The 18050-nt window shown below is 39.3% G+C and overlaps 3 protein-coding genes across 3 annotated transcripts in view; 2 read left to right on the top strand and 1 right to left on the bottom strand.

The window, feature by feature from the left end:
• The first annotated feature begins 571 nt into the window (after positions 1 to 571).
• Positions 572 to 11766, top strand: rhot2 (ras homolog family member T2). Its single transcript, XM_028476600.1, has 19 exons — positions 572 to 742; positions 1498 to 1556; positions 2369 to 2450; positions 2597 to 2640; positions 3346 to 3399; positions 3494 to 3546; positions 3736 to 3844; positions 4012 to 4113; positions 4194 to 4292; positions 4365 to 4473; positions 4550 to 4670; positions 5422 to 5506; positions 6087 to 6232; positions 6313 to 6413; positions 7034 to 7164; positions 7241 to 7321; positions 7396 to 7518; positions 8466 to 8668; positions 10218 to 11766. The coding sequence occupies exons 1-19, from the start codon at positions 706 to 708 to the stop codon at positions 10333 to 10335; spliced, it is 1857 nt and encodes a 618-aa protein (XP_028332401.1). The 5' UTR covers positions 572 to 705; the 3' UTR covers positions 10336 to 11766.
• A 401-nt stretch (positions 11767 to 12167) lies between these two features.
• Positions 12168 to 13519, bottom strand: h1-0 (H1.0 linker histone). Its single transcript, XM_028476467.1, has one exon. The coding sequence runs from the start codon at positions 13258 to 13260 to the stop codon at positions 12667 to 12669; it is 594 nt and encodes a 197-aa protein (XP_028332268.1). The 5' UTR covers positions 13261 to 13519; the 3' UTR covers positions 12168 to 12666.
• A 3523-nt stretch (positions 13520 to 17042) lies between these two features.
• Positions 17043 to 18050, top strand: part of rhbdl1 (rhomboid, veinlet-like 1 (Drosophila)) — a 69121-nt gene continuing 68113 nt past the window's right edge. The window contains exon 1 of the mRNA XM_028477115.1: positions 17043 to 17120. The gene's annotated coding sequence lies outside the window, so the exon portion shown is untranslated. The remainder of the gene's footprint in view (positions 17121 to 18050) is intronic.

Below are 18050 nucleotides of genomic sequence, written 5' to 3'. Positions count from 1 at the left end.
TATAATTTATTTTTCCAAAAACATTATTTGGTTTTCTAAATCTAATAAACAGATTTCAAAGGTTAATATTTTTAGTTAAAGTGTAGCCTTTTATTTCTGCAAAAATTGGTATATTTACAAATAAAATACATTTACCACCTTACCACAGGCATTACTTTTGGTAAGGTGAAGTTTAGGACTGAATAATGTTAAAGGTGCACCTCTGATCCGTCATACTTAATATTCACAATCTAAACCTCTTTTTTTTTTTTTTCTGCAAAAACTCAGAAGTAAATGGTGATTTCTTCACAGTATTCAAATTATTTGAAATCCTGTTTCCGTGGGTTTTATGAGCTGTAAACCCAAATTATGTAAAAAAAATAAATTCTTGAAATCGTTTAAATTGTGGGCCCTGAATCTATAATCAATGAAAGTTTAACTTTTTGAATAGAATTCTGGAAATTAAACAACTTTTCCATGATATTCTAATTTTTTTGGGAAAGGGTCTGTAGATGCAGCTGTGGGTCTGAGGCACAGTGAGTTCAGAGTTTGTCCAGCAGGCGGCGCACTTTTACCGCCTGTGAACCGGAAATAGATGTTGTCACCTTGGACGCCTCCCGCCGTGTGGAGGCACACGCTCTGCTGATAAATCTGGCTTTCAAATGAAATATAAACATCACATTTGGACCATAGGACGCCTGGCTGTTCATCACGGGGAGCGGAAACATGAAGCAGGACGTCAGGATTCTGCTTTTGGGGGAACGTAAGTTACTCGCACCGACTACTGAAAGCTAAACCACTAGCATAGGATAGCAGCTGCAGCTAAAATTGGTAAACACCTGTAGCTTATGATACGTAGGCACATAGACAGCTCTTATATAGACAATAGTTTTGCACCTAATGTGTCATAAACTGTAGACATAAAACTGAATTGCCCCTAAGCTTAGGTTGTCCACTTAAAACATTTGTTATCCTCCGAAGTATGAGATTATAATGTACCGCACACCAGTTTTGACTGATGGTTGTTATTGTAGTAGTTCCTTATTATATCAGTCTATCTACACGTTAATTTAATGCATGAAGTATGTCAACATTTCCTAATATTTGCTGACCTAAGTAAAGAATAACTTCCGGTCTGCCTGTTATCATAGGAACCAATGGGTTCATAACACTGATAGACTGTCCTGGTCCCACACAGCAGAGAATTCATGTTATGGAGGCCAATAAAGCTTTCCATCAAACTGTTCCTATAAATATTTAGAATGTGTCCAACATGTTTTATTAGACTTGACATACAAATCAAAACCATGTGTAAAAAACACCATAATATTACCTATTGAAATGTGTGGGTGTTTAACTGGAGGCCATGTCTCTGCTCCAGCACATGGAAAAAAGCCATCTTACAGTCATAATACCAGGAGACTCACATTAAGAATCATCAGCCAATTATGCAGTTAATGTTAAGCCAGATTAGCCTTTTAAGACTCTCACTTGACTCATTTTTAACCCCTCCAACAGCCAAGGTGGGAAAAACGTCTCTCATTATGTCTCTGGTTGGAGAAGAGTTTCCAGACGAGGTAAGCACGAGCACAACCACTGAACAATAGTATGCCCAACAAATAAAGACATACAATGAAACGTTCATCTGCTGCACAACATATTGAGGAAGTTTAAAGGGTCCATGTTACACTAAATCAACTTTTCTGTGCTTTAAACATCATCAAAGCTATTTGGGCTTCATACACATGCCCAAAGTGTTTTTTCATTGATTCCCTCAATCGTAAGTTAGCGGGTGATTTGCTCCTTTCTTACTGCAGGGCGAGCCCAAATACCTCGCTCCAATTTGATGACACGTTCCCTCTTTGATGACGAATTTGACGCGGCACTGAGCTGGAGAAGCCGCGCCTCCAGGACGCTCTCTGCCGTGATTGACATGTAAACAGACACGCCCTCGAAGGCAAGCATTTCAGCGTCCCTTGCGCAGTGATATGTTGTACTGTCTATGTATGTACCGGCGAACGCCCCGCCCCCACGCTCTGTCTCATGTTTATAAAGCAGCATGAGTTCAGCTACGGAGTGGGTGGGAGGAGGGAGGGCCGTCCTCTGGACCAACGTCACCGTGCGGGGAAGAGGAAGTCAGTGTCCCGTTTATAGACAAGCCCACTCATGAATATGCATAAGTAGGCCACAAATCAGCCTCTTTGTGTAGAGTTGATCAGAAAGTGACTTTTCAGAGGCTTAAACTCTAGAAAACAGGCGAGTTTGGGAAAATAAACCTCACATACTATGTTTTTGGGGTTCTTACAACAAATCGAGATGTGTGAAAAATAGCATGACATAGGACCTTTAATTATAGATCAGTCTAAAGCAGATCTGTCATTTACTACAGGTTCCCCCCAGAGCTGAAGAGATCACCATCCCGGCTGATGTGACTCCAGAGAAAGTGCCCACACACATAGTGGACTACTCGGGTAACAAATCATGCAATCAAGCTTTTTTTTTTATATCTAATTTTTTAGATCCAAGTGTTTCAAGTCGTTTCTGTTTGTGCACTGTGGTTTGTTATCATGATGGTGCATGCTGAAATAAAATATTGTTTGTGCTTTAACATCAACAGAGAAAGAACAGAGTGACGAAGTCCTTAAAGGTGAAATAGTCAAGGTAAGTTTATATTGAAGCAGATAGAAAAAGTACTAAGTGACATCATAGTAGCAATAGAGCAGACATGGGCAACTGTCGACCCGGGGGCCACATGCGGCCCTCGGCCTAAGTTTGTTGCGGCCACCAAAGGAAGGCACAAATTGAGGACAAAAGAAAAATATGGGACAACAAAATGAGACAAATGTATAAAATAACAACAAAAACACACTAAGAGCCTATACTACGAATCTAGATTGGATTAATCTCCGTTAGCTGGCTTGAACCAACCAAACATTACCTGTCAGATAAAAGCTTTTCTACGAAAGTACATCACAATTTGTTAATTTAAGTGTTTACAGCCTCAGTACGTGCGCGCTCCCATAAAAGGGGTGGAGTTTGCAGCGTCCGACCAATCAGTGGAGAAAACTCGCAGAGTGAGCGTCTTCGCAGGAGGAACAGCTTCTTATCATCTTAAATAAATATAATGAATATAAATCTATGATGGCGGTGAAGAGCGACAGTAGTGGTGCGCACCAGGAGGAGCTTTTATACTCACTCAGATCTGATCCACTTCAGAACCTGGTTATAATAAACGCTGCCCCTCCCTGCAGGAAAGCCCACGTCAACTTTGTGTTATAAGCATAAATCAGAGGCACCTAAAGCATAAACTGAAATTGTTGTTGTTTTTTTTTAAGTGTATCCCAGTTAACCAAACTTGTGTTACAGGCTAATGTTGTGTGTGTTGTATATGACGTCACTAACGAGGACACAATAGACAAGGTAGTCAATTCTTGATTACATTCCGTGTTACTGTGTACAATTTTGAAATGTATCAATGTGCTGATTTACATTTTAGCTTCTTTTTGTTTCTCAGATTAAAACCAAATGGATCCCTTTGGTAAATGGAGATGCAGAGAAGGGAAACAAGTATGTATTGGCTATTAAATGGTGTTTGGTTGTGTGGTAAATGTGTACATTTGATCTAATGTGTGAGTGTAATGTTGATCGTTTTAATCTCAATGTGTGAGCGTCAGCTGGAAAACCCTGTGCCTGTTTTGAACTGTTCTCATCAGATGTGAAACTCACTCTTGGATGTTTTGTGTCCGTTAAATTCAGGGTGCCAATCATTCTCGTAGGAAACAAATCTGACCTGCGCAGCGGCAGCTCAATGGAAACCATTCTTCCCATCATGAACCAGTTTTCTGAGATCGAGACCTGTGTGGAGGTAAGCAAGTCTGTCACACACGCTCCAGTGTGTACACACGGTCTCGCTCTGCAATTCATGCGCGCATGGATATCTGGGGAAAAATGTGTGTGTGTGTGCAAATATTTAAGATTACAGATTCCATTGATAATATTTGACGTGCTTTGTGTTCTATTTTTCCTCAACAGTGTTCTGCGAAGAACCTCAAAAACATTTCAGAGCTGTTCTATTACGCACAAAAAGCTGTTCTCCATCCCACTGCTCCTCTGTACGACCCTGAGGACAAACAAGTAAAGCCTTCACACATTTACTGATATTTGAACTGTTCTAATCAAATGATCTATGTCTGATTTCTATTTTTCCACTCTAGTTAAAATCATTGTGTGTCCGAGCCCTCAGCAGAGTTTTCTACATCTCTGACCAGGACAACGACCGCATCCTGAGTGACGCTGAGCTTAACTGCTTCCAGGTGCCAAATGAATAATCCCGACATGTCGTCATAGCTTCGCTTTAAGCTGATAATGACTTTTCTGTTGTTTAGAAATCTTGTTTTGGGAATCCCCTGGCACCCCAAGCCTTAGAGGATGTGAAGACGGTCGTTTGGAAAAACACAAACGATGGAGTCCAGGACAATGGCCTGACGTTAAACGGTAGAAACAGGGAACCCACGTTGAATAACATGTAACTGTAAACCGTTCAGTCAGTGATGCATCTTCTCCGTTTCAGGTTTCTTGTTTCTTAATACATTATTTATCCAGAGAGGTCGACATGAGACCACGTGGACAATCCTCAGGAAGTTTGGTTATGACGACAACCTGGAGCTGACTGACGATTACCTTTACCCCGAGTATGTCAACTCACGGCTTTGTGTGTGATTGTAGAGTAGTAAACGATAGATTCAACATTATTAAAGTAGTTCATACTAGGGGTGTGCATTGCCATGAATCTGACGATACGATTCATGATATGCATTTCCCAATACTAAACAATACATATCACAATATCAGTAATTACAAATTTCACATTTACAAGGACTGAATAGTATGAAATACAATTTAAATGGTAACTAACTGTAATTTAACTACCAATATCAAAAACAAGGGGTATGTTTATCAAACTGTCAAATTAAATTTTCCAAAAAGTTTAACTTTTGATTATACAACAGATTCTCTTTATGTTAAGTTCTTAAATTCTTTACATATATATGTAAAATAACCACATGCATCTATCAAAGTGCCCAGTATGTTTTATGAAAATAAAGTGCAATCAAGGAGTGAGGTAGTTTAACTGATGTGCTTCACTGACACCTAGTGACAGAGCATTTACGTGCTATGCACGTTAGTGCAATTAAATGTTTTTTTATTTGTTAAAAAACATGATTTAAAAAATGATTTGAACTTTTTTTTGATCGATACGATAATCGCGCTGTGAAATATCGCAATATATTGCCTAATTTATTTTTTCTTACACCTTAGATCATACTGTATTAGTTTAAAAAACATTTTGTTTCTTATTCACTGTTTAAACTCTGTATAATTTGTTTCTTCTTTTTTAAAATTAGTATCTTGATGTGCGTTTTGTTTTGTTTTTTTAATCAGGCTGCGAGTTCCTGTCAGCTGCACCACAGAACTCAATCACTTAGGTCACCAGTTTCTCCAGCAGTTGTTTGACAAGTATGACGTGGTGAGTTACAGCAAAACACAGAGCACTGAAATGATTATTGATATTAATTTGACATTTTTTTTAATCAGATAAATACATAGTATAGGCCTCACAGATCAATAAATCTAAGATAATCTGCTAATGTGATAAATTGAAATTGGTGCGTCAAAGTTTTTAATCTCCACCATGAATGCTTTGTTTGTTGACATTTTTGGGCATTGCATTGCATTGTGGGTTGTGTAGTTCCGGAGACGTATGCATAAAAGTGTTTTTATTCCATTCTGATATCGTATCATACTGGGAACAAACTAAAACATAAATAGTGCCAAAATAATCTCTGTCCTCCCTGTTTTGTAAAAAACACAAAAAAATCACTTCTATGGATCTGTTTACGGGACTCCACATCCCACAATGCAATGCACAAAAGAGAGCGTTTACAGTGGACACCAAAACAAAATTCACGCAGCGATTTCAACTTTTTTCTTTTTCTTTTTTTTGGAATAAATGATGAGATCTATGATTCATAAACTCGTGTGCAGCAGCTTAGAATGCTTTGAGGTTTTCCTCCCCCATCCATAACTAACCATTCCCTCCCTCACAGGATAAGGACCGAGCTCTTTCTCCAGCTGAGCTGAAGAATCTGTTCTGCGTGTGTCCCTACATGCCGTGGGGTGCAGACGTGTACATGGCTGTGCCGACCACAGACGACGGCTACATTTCTAACCACGGATACGTCTGTCAGTGGACGTACGTGTTCAGACTGAAGCCGTTTCTCACGTTAAAGACTCTGAAATGATCACACCTGATTGTCTGCTCCCCCCCAACAGGCTTTCTGCATACCTCGATGTCCACCGTTGCCTGGAGCACCTGGGATACCTTGGCTACTCCATCCTCACAGAGCAGGACTCACAGACGGCTGCAATCACAGGTCGGACTTTTAGCATCACTACGTGTATCATTTAACCCACAATGCTTCACTGTAAGCACAGATTCTCCCTCAACCTTAGTCCCATAGTCCAGCACAGCAGAATAATTAATGGTTCTAATCCTATCCACTGTGGCCTGGTGGGTTTATGTCTATGTGCATTAGATTACATTATACTTTATTTTTTATTATCCCCCGCCAGGTGGGGGGACGGATCATGACTGTTGTTTGTGCCTATGGGCCAAACAGCAGCTCGGAGTATCCACCCTTCTTGGATTCCTTAGAGGGAGTACTGGAGAGTGCTCCTTCTGGGGATTGCCTCGTTCTGCTGGGGGACTTCAACGCTCACGTTGGCAGCGACAGTGAGACCTGGAGGGGCGTGATTGGGAGGAACGGCCCCCCTGATCGGAACCCGAGCGGTGTTTTGTTGTTGGACTTCTGTGCTCGTCACAGATTAATAAGTTATCTTAGAGTAATTATGGTTTGGAAACGTGATTTGCTAAGATATTTCTAAGCTCTTTGTTATGTAAAGTCATTTGTTGACTACTTGTCAGTTATGGCTGTGCTCAGAGGAAGTGATGCTCAGTGTGTTCATTCTCCTGTTCTATGTTTAATATGTGCAGTGACACGAGAGAAAGAAGTGGACTTAGAAAAGCATCAGACCCAACGCTCAGTGTTTCTCTGTAAGGTGATTGGACCACGCGGGACGGGAAAGACGGCCTTTCTTCAGGCTTTTGTTGGCCGCAAACTTGAGGTAAGTCAGCGAAATAGTTGTTGAAATGTGTCGTGTTTTTAATGCTGAGATGTGACCATGTTTTGGACTTCCACAGAATAAGGAAAGTCCTACCAGTGCCTTCTCCCCGTATGTTATAAACACCATCCAAGTCGGCAGCCAGGAGAAGTACCTTATCGTAAGTAGATTTAAGGGCTAACATAGCGCTAACGCTGCCGAGCTAACGTGGACCACCTGCTAATCCCTGTGCAGCTCAACGAGGTCGATGTGGAGGCGGAGTTCCTCAAGGCGTCCGATGCTCACTGTGACGTTGCTTGTCTTATGTACGACAGCAGTGACCTTCATTCCTTTGACTATTGTGCCAGTATATATAAGGTGAGGCACACACATTAAACATATACAGCGGTGGTTCTCAACCTTTTTTGGATCGTGACCCCATTTTAATATCACAATTTTTGATGAAACCAGATTTTTTTTTTTTCTTTCTAGAATGAGTTTTGTAACATGTTTGTTACAGTGTAACGAATACAGATATTGTGCCAGGTCAGATATTTTTATACTGCTTTTTATTTAAACTAGATTTATATTTGTATGGAGGTAGATTTGTTTTTATTGTTCAATCAAAAAAAATATTTGCAATTAAAATAAATTACTGATATGTAATTAAAAAAATGTATTTTCAATCAAAGAAAAAGCGTTCAAATGATAAAAGAATATTTGAGACCCAATTGATTGAAAAGGTCATCTTTTTTGTTTTTGGGCCATATTATGAGTCGTACATTTGTCTTTATTATTCAATAATAAACAAAACAATTAAATAACGCATTTTAATAATAAAAAAAAAACTCAATTCAATAAAAAAACATATCAAAGAAAGTGTTTAAATGCAAAAAATAAAATTGAGACTCTAAAAATTGCATTTGAACACTTTTTTCTTTGAAGTTAAAAAAAGTTTTGTTGTTTGAATAATTTTAATGCAAACGTCCTACAATGTATTTGTATTTATACAGTGATAGAATACATTGTTTAAGATTGTGTAGTTTTATTTTTTAAAAACAATATAAGATTTTAGTAATAAAGATTTTTGTTTTTTTTATTTTTAAATCAATCACAAGACATTTCAGGGGACCCGATTTAAATTCCAGACGACCCCATATGGGGTCACGACCCCAAGGTTGAAAAACTGATATAGCGAGTGAAGCGCTCATTCTGCAACATTTACAATTATCCACAAATATCAAATCATTTCAATGCAACAATGACAGTATGCAGCATGTTTCTGGTTAAACTAAACACTCCTTGTCTTTTTTACGCTGATTCAGCAACACTACATGGAGAGCAACATTCCATGTGTGCTGGTGGCGTCCAAGGTGGACCTGCCTGAGGTGAAGCAGCTCCATGGGATGACTCCAGCAGAGTTCTGTTATAAGCACCGATTGCCTCCACCCATGTCCTTCTCCAGCCTCTCCTTAGACACCACCAGCAGGAACATCTACACCAGGCTGGGCTGGGCCGCCATGTACCCGTAGGTTCTAGTTCCACTAACCCTAGTCTGTACCACACAGGGTGGTGCTCAATTCCATCTTCATTTATCCAGGTTCAATTACAACTCAGTTTATATTTACAGTGACTGGTGTTTTTTCTAATTGCAATTATTATTTTTCTCTTGAAAATCTATTAGTTACATTTTCAATCCTTAAAGTTCAAATTAAATTAATCACAAATATGATTAATTCGTCCTGGTTTTTCACACGCTCAGTCCTATTTGTCCATAAGAAATGTTGCTGCTGACAGAAAAGACCCTGAAGCAGCAGCAGCACATTTAGCTGAAAAACTCTGTGATCTGTCAATCACAACAGTTGCCATAGTAGCGCTTGCAATATAAACCAATTATAAAGCTCTTAAGTCTTCCACGTGTTTGCAACTCAATGGCATTGGCTATATATTACTTGTTAACTTCCTCCTTCAATATGCCAAAAATAAGTTTTTTAATTTTTCAAAAACATTTTTGTCAACTTAAAATGTAGCATTATTTTTTTTTTTTTTTTTTTAAATTTGTTTGAGCCATTGTAGTACAGTAATACATTTCATCCAAAAGGAAGAAATAAGAAATGTCATTTATGTGACATCTTTTCATTACAAAAAGAAAGCATATGTAAATTGTTTCTTTTGAAAATCTGTTGCATAAATGGTAAAATTATCCTGAGGAGAAGTTACTAGGAGTGTGACAATATCTCCATACAGCGATATATCGCAAAAATTTTTTGCACGATCAATTATCGATATGCTCGCGCCAAGTATCAAATTCTTTTTTGGATTTAAGATTTATTTTATTATTTTCAAACCTTTTTTTTGCTTTTTCACTAAAATGTGCAGGTAGGTCTTCACAGAAATGTAGGAACCAATATATTGTTTACTGGAATATTGCACTATAATGGTGTCACTGGTAAGAAAGAGCCTGTTTTTTGTTTACATAAACCACTATTGGAGATACTTATTCATTTACATTGGTATGTTGACACTTATTTACAGAAATGTTGCACTAAAATACTGTCACTGTTCATAGGACACTTTTTCAATGTATTGTCTTTCAGAGACATAAAATAAATATTGTATTTTTTCACTTAATCTTTCTTTTTTTTCTTATGTCATAGATTATTGTAGATTTATTTCTGACCAATATATCGATAATTGCGATAATCGTGAGGTACCCAGAGGTTCCCACCCCTAGAAGTAACAGAAAGTGGGAAAAGTTGATATGAAACGTATGTTAATAATTGTTAACTCCGTATGTGTACGCCATAGAACCGTGCCATGGTTCCCCAGGTATGCGTTTAATTCAATTTTAATTGATAGTTTTTATAGAATTTCCATTACAATTACAAAAGTCAATTATCTGAACTCGATTGATTACAACAGCAGCCAACCGATTCTGTCCAATTACAATTGAAATTGCATCGTAATTGTAAATAATGATCAATAATGCGATTACAATTATAATAACACAAGGTGGACTTTTTATTATTTGTTGTATGTAACAACGTTTTGCGTGTTTTTTTTCTTTCCTCTTCCAGACACCTGAATGGTTCAGACATGAGCAACACTTCGTTCTGGCTCAGAGTGACTCTGGGCTCGGCTGTGTGTGCAGTTGTTGGTTTTGCCATCTACAGAGCTGTGGTCAGGTTGAAATGACCCAACAATGTAACATTTCAGACTGCATCCAGAATCACTGAAGCCTCAACCACACAAAGTCTACAGGATTTCACCCACATGGCTCCGTCGTTTCAAAGCCCGACTTCAGGCCTGAGTGGGAGTGAGTGGGTCTCAACCATGGAGGGGGGGTGGTTCATGGTAAATCTATGTTGCCAAGTCTGGGCTTTGTTTGCCTTACCATGAAATGCAACGTTTAATATGAGTGGTGATAGACCAGTAAAGGTCACTGGTATTCTCCAAGTGCTTTATTACCTGTTTGGCCTGCAGGAGTGCAGCATTGTGCTTTCACTGCTTTCTCCCCACGTCATTCAATGAGTGTTTATGGTTTTATATCCACACAGTGTTTGCTGAGTGAAACACAAAGATGCCAAACTGTCTCCAACAAGCAAAGCGGAGCCTATGAATAATATTCACATGGTTTTCTAATCTGAAGCCTTTTATTTTCTTCTTTTCATTGAGATATCGGACGCTTAATGAGCTCATCTTAAAGCCAACGTAACCAGATGATGGCTTTTACCCACAGGGCATGCTCCACCTGTGAATAAATAGTCATTATTTTTAAAGAATGACTTATTTTAGCTCCTGAGGCATCCAGTGAATGCAGTTAATAGGAAGATGCACGTCGATAAAATGCTTTTATTTTGAAAAGATGTTGGTTTTGTATCTATGAAGATGAGATTTACTGAAAAATATGATTACTTAATTTTCTTTCTGTTCTCTTTTAAAGACTGAAATGTTTTGGTTTTCCCACTTTTTACTTTCTATTTCTTTATCAGCCGTTATATTTTGGTTTTAAAATGAGACAGTTATAGTGTTGTCTGACTTCATTTATCATGTTGTTTGATCTCTGATTACAGACTGAGTTCTTATGGGAAATAAAATGATTTGGATGCTCAATAAAACAACAGAAGCACTTTTGCCTGCAATACATTTTAAGTACATTTTCTAGATTTAAGTTTGAGTGGATGGTTGCATTTATTCATTGGAATTGGCACAATGTTCTTTAATTTTTTAATTTATTTTTTTAAATAACTGGTGAATGCAATATTATCAAAGAAATTAGATAACATTGCAGATTAAATATCACACTGTTCAACCATGTTGACTGGAATCAATGATGTTACAGTTAGCGGCCATTAAATATCTTTATTTGATACCTGTTTCTGAAGTTAATATAAATAATGGGACGTGGAGAGTATTTTGTGTGAAATACTAACTAATCTGTAGACCCCAGATTTAGTCTAGATTTTATTTTAGAGAGACTGCAGTGTTGGAGAGTTACCACTAGGTGTCAGGGTAGATCAGTAATGGAGAGTTGAGGAACAGTTGTCATTAAAAAAAACAAAACAAAAAGAAAAACTTGGAATTTAACTGGAGATGCATCACTTTTTTATTATTATTTTTGGATTACTCCCCTTTTTATACTTTTTTTTTTTTTTTTTTTTTAAAAAAAAAACCACTTAATACAAATTCCTTCAAGCAACTCTTAGCTCTGTAAAGTAAGCATGCAGTGTTGTATGTAAATATTTTATAGTTAATTCTTTTGCTGTACGATACATATGTTGAGCTTAATTATTGTTGTATTTGTGACACCAGTTAAACCTGTCCTTTTATGGGTTTAACTTTATAATCTTCTGTTGACGTTTAATATAAATCCTCTTAGCATGTGTAGTTTGAAATTGAACAATAAATTTGGACTCATAAAACCAAATGCACATTTTATTTTGAAACTTCTCCAAGCCCTTCACGCACGCGTAAAATGCGCACAAGAAGATTTTGTGTTATTTCACGCACAAACTTAATGAACACACTTTTTTTTTTTTTTTTTTTTGTAGAAGAACACAAAGGTTTATTGAGATAAAACAGTTCCACCTCTGTGACAAAAGGGAAAACACACAGAATGATGGTGGATGTCCCGGATTGTTTCATTCTCTCTTTGTCTGCTGCCAGATTTTGTTCATTGTAAAGACACAAAAAAATAAAACAATGTTCACCATTAAAACATGTGTACATTTAGCATTAGCACGCGCACCAATGCATGGATAGTTCTATAAATACAAACAAATGTTCTTATTTTTCAGAAGAAATCCCAAAGATTCAGGCAGAGTCAACAGTACAAACGCAATGAAAATGCTGGGAAGCATCTCTAGAAGTGCAATGAAGGAGGAATTATTGGTACAAAAAACATAAAAATAAACAGCAAAGTTGGCATGAAACCTACAAAAATAATACATATACCAAAAAAAAACAAAAAAAAAAAAAACATCCAGAAGTATTTACAGTGAGTGTTTCTCATTAATCAGTGTCCCTTCACTTCTTCTTAGCTTTGGTGGTCTTCTTGGTGGGTTTCCCCCGGGGCTTGGCTGCTTTCTTGGCTGGTTTAGGTCGTGGTTTTGCTGCTTTGCTGGAAGCTTTCACTGCTTTGGTTTTCTTAGCAGGTGCTTTCTTGGCTTTAACAGGAGACTTCTTAGTCGCTTTCTTTGCCTTCTTCGCAGCTGGTTTCCTCTCCGGAGCCTTGGCTGCCTTCTTGGGCTTGGCCACCTTTTTGGGAGACTTTTTGGCCACGCTTTTGGCTTTGGTGGGGGACTTCTTGGGGGCGGGTTTGGGGGAGTCTGTGGATGTGCTCAGCTTGAAGGAGCCGGACGCACCGACGCCGCTGGTTTTACGCAGCACCCCGGAGCCCACCATCCGCTTCAGGGCCAGCTTCACCTGTATGTCCGAGTTGTCGGCCAACTTGTAGGTCTTCTTGATGTACTTCTGGATGCTTTGACGGGACGAGCCGCCCCTGCTCTTGTCGTTGACGATGGCGGCTTTGATCATCTCGCTGTACTTGGGGTGAGACACGCTTTTCTTAGGCTTGGGTGTCCTCTTGCCTTTGGCCGGAGCCGCGGACGTCTCTGCCATGGTCGACTTTTTCCTTAAAGTTCACAGAAAAAGTCCTGGAGGTTCTGATGCGCGGCACTAGTGTCTCAGGCAGGGAGCGCAAACGCGTCAAAAAAGACACAAACAAAGCTTCTATTTCCGTGTCAAAGTCCGATATCTGTCAAACAACGACAACAATGTCTTTGTTTGTGGTGATAAAAAAGGCTGAAATATTCAGTTTTCAGTCCCAGTAACGCGTCTCCGCTCAGGATCACTTTAGTGTCTTATTCCACAGGCGCGCCGCGCGCCTATGAAGCCTATCTGCGGACCTGATTGAGAACACCAACTGCCAGCAGCTGATCTAGCGGACACCGTGGAACTGGCGCCGTCCTGTTTGTGTTTCTTCATCCTCAAACTTCGCTCAAATATAAACGCTGTGGATGAGTTGTGGTCCTCGGAGCGTCCCGGGTGGACAGCAGGGACATGGGGCTTCACGGGAACACAGTTTATATCCTCCGTGAGCGCCGAAATACAACTTTTATTCCAGGAAAACCGACTGGAAGTGCAGCGCGCCGCCAACAATTTTACACAATTCGCCTTAAATTGACCCAAATATACCAAACGTGGACACAAATCATTTATTGCACATTTAAGATGAATCATCGCTTTAACTGATGCACGTTGTTCGCTTTGTGCAGGAGTCGTTTTTTCCTTTTAATACTGCGATACATTTTCCCAACTAACACAGTCCGGCCATTGACTTTGAATGACGTGGTCGAGATTATTTGCTGTTAAACCTCCTATAAATTAAATGTCACCGTGTTTAAATCACAGGTGACACTTGGGATGTGAACATTGGTTTATATGAGACCACATGGTGTGGTTAGATGTGCTGGTTTCACTGGTTTTCGGTCACATTTGGTTAATACTGTCACTATGGCAGTCGCCACTCGAGCTGAAGTGTCAGGAAAGTTGCCAACACCTCCAAAGATCAGGGACTGGTTCAGAGGATGGTCAACCCGAGTCCAGGGTGTGGGACCGGGGGTTACACTGGAGCGGGTGTTCCTGGGTCCAGGTGTGGATCCAGCTGTGGGGTGGGGTGGGCCGGGGTGGTGGGGGGGTGTGATTAGGTCTGCAGCGAAAACCAAAAGTCCTTCAATGTAAACCAGGGCAGGGATGGCTTCTTTCTTTTGTCCAGGATGGCGCATCAGACTCTAGTCTGTGAAAGCTCTGACATTTATTCTTTATCCGCATATTTTAATGATGTTCGGCTCCGACTCACAGACACAGAAACACGTCCATGTGCAAACTTTACACCCAGCCTCCAGCTTTGGTTCTTATTTTAATTCCAAGTCTGGTGTCCCTCCCTGTAACGCCATTTTGATTCCTGTGTGAAAGTCACAGCCACTGTAGAGCTGCTCTCTGACTTTGGGACATGTGCAATTACACATATTATGGACTGTGGAAACAATCATCATCATAATATTATTTATTTTCTGCACATTAAACACAAGAAAGGAGGGGAAAAAAATACATGAAAAATAAACAAGCAGAGAGGTGGTGCATAGAGAATAGAGTGCAGAAGTAAACAATAATAATAATAATCTCCTTTTGTCTCCTATTATAAAAGTAACTGTTGATGTTTATGACTTTAAGTGAATCACCTGTCATATTTTAAACATATTAACCATTTCACTAATAAAGAACAAGTTAGACTGACTTTAGTAAACAATATTTTCATCTCTTTTCCCCTTGTGTCCTCTTCACTCCCTGGATGAGGTGTTTGTTAACCAAGCAGTGGGTGGGTTAGTTAGTAGCCTAGGTTACTGAGTGAGTGAGTGAGTGATGGTGTTTTGTTATGAGGCGTAGCTGATGGGAGAAAAGAGGGTGGTGTGTGAAAGGATGAATGGTGTGTGAGTGAATGTGGGAGGGGTTTGTGCAGGCAGCGCGTGCAGACTAGTGGAAGGTTGATTGAAGGTGAAAGGGTGACTGGATTAACGTGAGTGTGGGTGAGTGGGTGAATGGGCGTGTTCACGTGGTGCAGTGGGAGGAGGGAGGGAGGGAGGTGGGAGGGGCCTGGGTATAAACACAAGCCTTTTATGAACACATGAACATGGAGATGGGAGAGAGGAGTCCACGGCGCGCGGAGGCGGATCACGCGCGTGCCTCCTGCTGTGGGTGGGCGTGTCCACGCGGTGTCTTTGTCAACGATGATCGTTCACGATGATGATGATGATGATGATGATGATGATGATGAAGTCTCATTGTGTGTCGTTTAAAAAAAACATGATTTAAAGTAACACACGCACGCACCCACGCACGCGCGCACACGCGCACACACACGCCGGTGGGTTATATTGTTATTAACTGTTGGTTAATATTTACTGCTGGGATTTATATTCTAAACTCACATATTCCGATCATCAATTTCTGATAATTGAACAGATATTTACAGATACTTATTTATATACACACAGTCCTGGATTGAAGTTTATTTATTATTGTTTTGAAATTCTGAAACATGTCAAACGCATTTTTTAGGCAAAGGAAAACAAAAATATTGTATGTTTTAAGATAAAATTACAGTGAAAACTTGTATTTATTAGTCAAATAACCAGTTTATTTGTAAAAAAAAAAAAAACAAACAATAAATGTACATGTACATCTTAGGATAATCCAAGTGATTTATTCAAATTGTTTCCATGGGATAGTGTTAGAAAAGACATGTTAAAATCATGTACATATATATATATATATATATATATCATGCTATATTACATGTTTATATATGCCAGATATTTTTTAAGTGTCACCACACGGGGCGCTCTTTTGTCCAGTCGTCTAATATTACAGAGCTTTTGGTCAAACATTCTCTTTTATCCCCCTTTCACAGGTAATAACTCCCTTCTTTCACAACACTCTCACTGTTCTGTTCTAATATTATTTCCAATGTCTTTTCATAGACATACATTTCCACACATAGTTTAAATGCACTTTTTTTTTTTCAAACTCGAGTAATATTTTCTTTAGAAATCAGAAAATGTAGCCTTCATTACTGTAGCACAACAACAAAAAATAAAGTGAATAAATTAGGAACATTTTAGAAGAATAAAAAAATCAGGCTACACATACTTATGCAGGGTTATATGGTTATATGATGTGAAGATTGCATACAGTGTAGTTTGTGTAGCCAATAGCAACGTCTTTATTTAAGGCATACACTGCTGTGGATCTGAGCTTCAGCTTTGGAAATGTGATTCTTGAGGTGATATAGCCCTACTTTAATCCATCTCAACATAATAAATTTAAACACGAACATACTGTAGTTATGGTGTTGTATCATATTTATCCTAATAACTATTACCTTTCACCAATACTGTGAGAGATGAGTGGCAGTTATTTCCAATAATACTGGAGAACAAGTGAACTTATTTTTGGATTGCACATCTAAATTTATCTAAAGCTTCTCAGTACTTTTAGATTCAACTTTCTAAACCCATTCACATATCCTCATTTGTTTTGCAGTGGCCTCTGTGTGCTTTCTGTAAGCTATAGGTCGGACCTCACCATGTGTAGGGCATCGCTAGGAGCAAATATGCATCATCTTGGAATAATATGCTTTTGGGAATCTCTTGATGTCTGGATTTCTATATATTGAAACAAAATTTGTGTCGTGCACAAACCTGGGGAAAAGAAAATGCTTATAATTTTGTTTTCGATCCACAATATAGTGAAGAAGATCCATCAGCCTTTAATAGGAATCCTATTTTTATACATCATGTGCTGTGAAAGGCTACTTGTATTACGAGTGAGTTTGCGTCCACATTTGAACAGTTGTTCAACATCACGGCAGGTGGAAGTGACCAAATGTCTGTTTGGTTTCCTGATCTGAGCTGCTCTTTGTAAGCATTTCATTGCACGTACAATTTAAAATGCTTGTTCATAATCGTCCCTATGTAGAGCCAGAAACTATTTCCACACGTCAGCTGTCAAACAGCCGCACACACGATGACAGCTGTTGTGTTGAAGCACCTGTGATTTGTCATTCAGAGCAGACATGTATCTCTGAGCCAGTATTGTTCGTTTGCAGTGACGGGCTCCAATGGAGGTTAGCTCAGCCTCTGCTGTTTGTTTATCTCCCATAGGTGTGTAACTCACATCACTCACTGAGACCTTGCTCTTGCTAGATTTAGCCCTAATCCTGACTTTAGCCTTTGCTCCTTTAATGCACTGAGACAGACTCAGGGAGAAACAAGCTGCTGCTGAAGGACGTTGCCAGATCACGGAGACCGTGATAAAGAGGTCATCTTCTGATTGAGGGGTTAGGGGTTCGATCCCAGTGCTATACATGTCGAAGTGTCCTTAGGCCAGACACTGAACCCCTAAGTTGCTCTGAATGTTTGGCTAGTGCCTTGCATGGCAGCGCTTTGAGACTACTTTGGTAGAGATAAAGCACAATATAAATCAAGTCCATTTACCTTTACCATTTCTTGCATGTGTAAATACCTCAAATTTATGGATATATGCAATTGTATCTCAATTCTTCATCATTCAAGTCCAAAATGTCATGTTCTGTTTAGCTTTAGTTGTTTTTAGCCCAACAAAGATCAGCACCTCCAAATCTGAGGCCATGGTTCTCCACCTGAAAAAGGTGGCTTCCCCTCTCTGGGTCGGTGGAGAGTCCTTGCCTCAAGCGGAGGAGTTCAAGTATCTCGGGGTCTTGTTCACGAGTGAAGGTCGGATGGAGCGTGAGATTGATAGACGGATCGGTGCGGCGTCAGCAGTGATGCGGTCGCTGTATCGGACTGTTGTGGTGAAGAGGGAGCTGAGTC

Source organism: Gouania willdenowi, chromosome 19, assembly GCF_900634775.1.
Source record: "Gouania willdenowi chromosome 19, fGouWil2.1, whole genome shotgun sequence".
Lineage (NCBI taxonomy): Eukaryota > Metazoa > Chordata > Actinopteri > Blenniiformes > Gobiesocidae > Gouania > Gouania willdenowi.
The sequence above is the reverse complement of the archived record's forward strand: the minus strand, read 5'-3'. Positions and strand labels throughout refer to the sequence as shown.

What these genes read in the sequence shown, in the direction of transcription:
- rhot2 (XM_028476600.1), top strand. Translation starts at nt 706, where the DNA reads ATGAAGCAGGACGTCAGGATTCTGCTTTTGGGGGAAC. An exon ending in ACGAGGACACAATAGACAAG is followed by an intron (nt 3,400 to 3,493) that starts GTAGTCAATTCT and finishes TTTGTTTCTCAG; the next exon opens with ATTAAAACCAAATGGATCCC. An exon ending in ACGACCCTGAGGACAAACAA is followed by an intron (nt 4,114 to 4,193) that starts GTAAAGCCTTCA and finishes TTTCCACTCTAG; the next exon opens with TTAAAATCATTGTGTGTCCG.
- h1-0 (XM_028476467.1), bottom strand. Translation starts at nt 13,260, where the DNA reads ATGGCAGAGACGTCCGCGGCTCCGGCCAAAGGCAAGAGGACACCCAAG.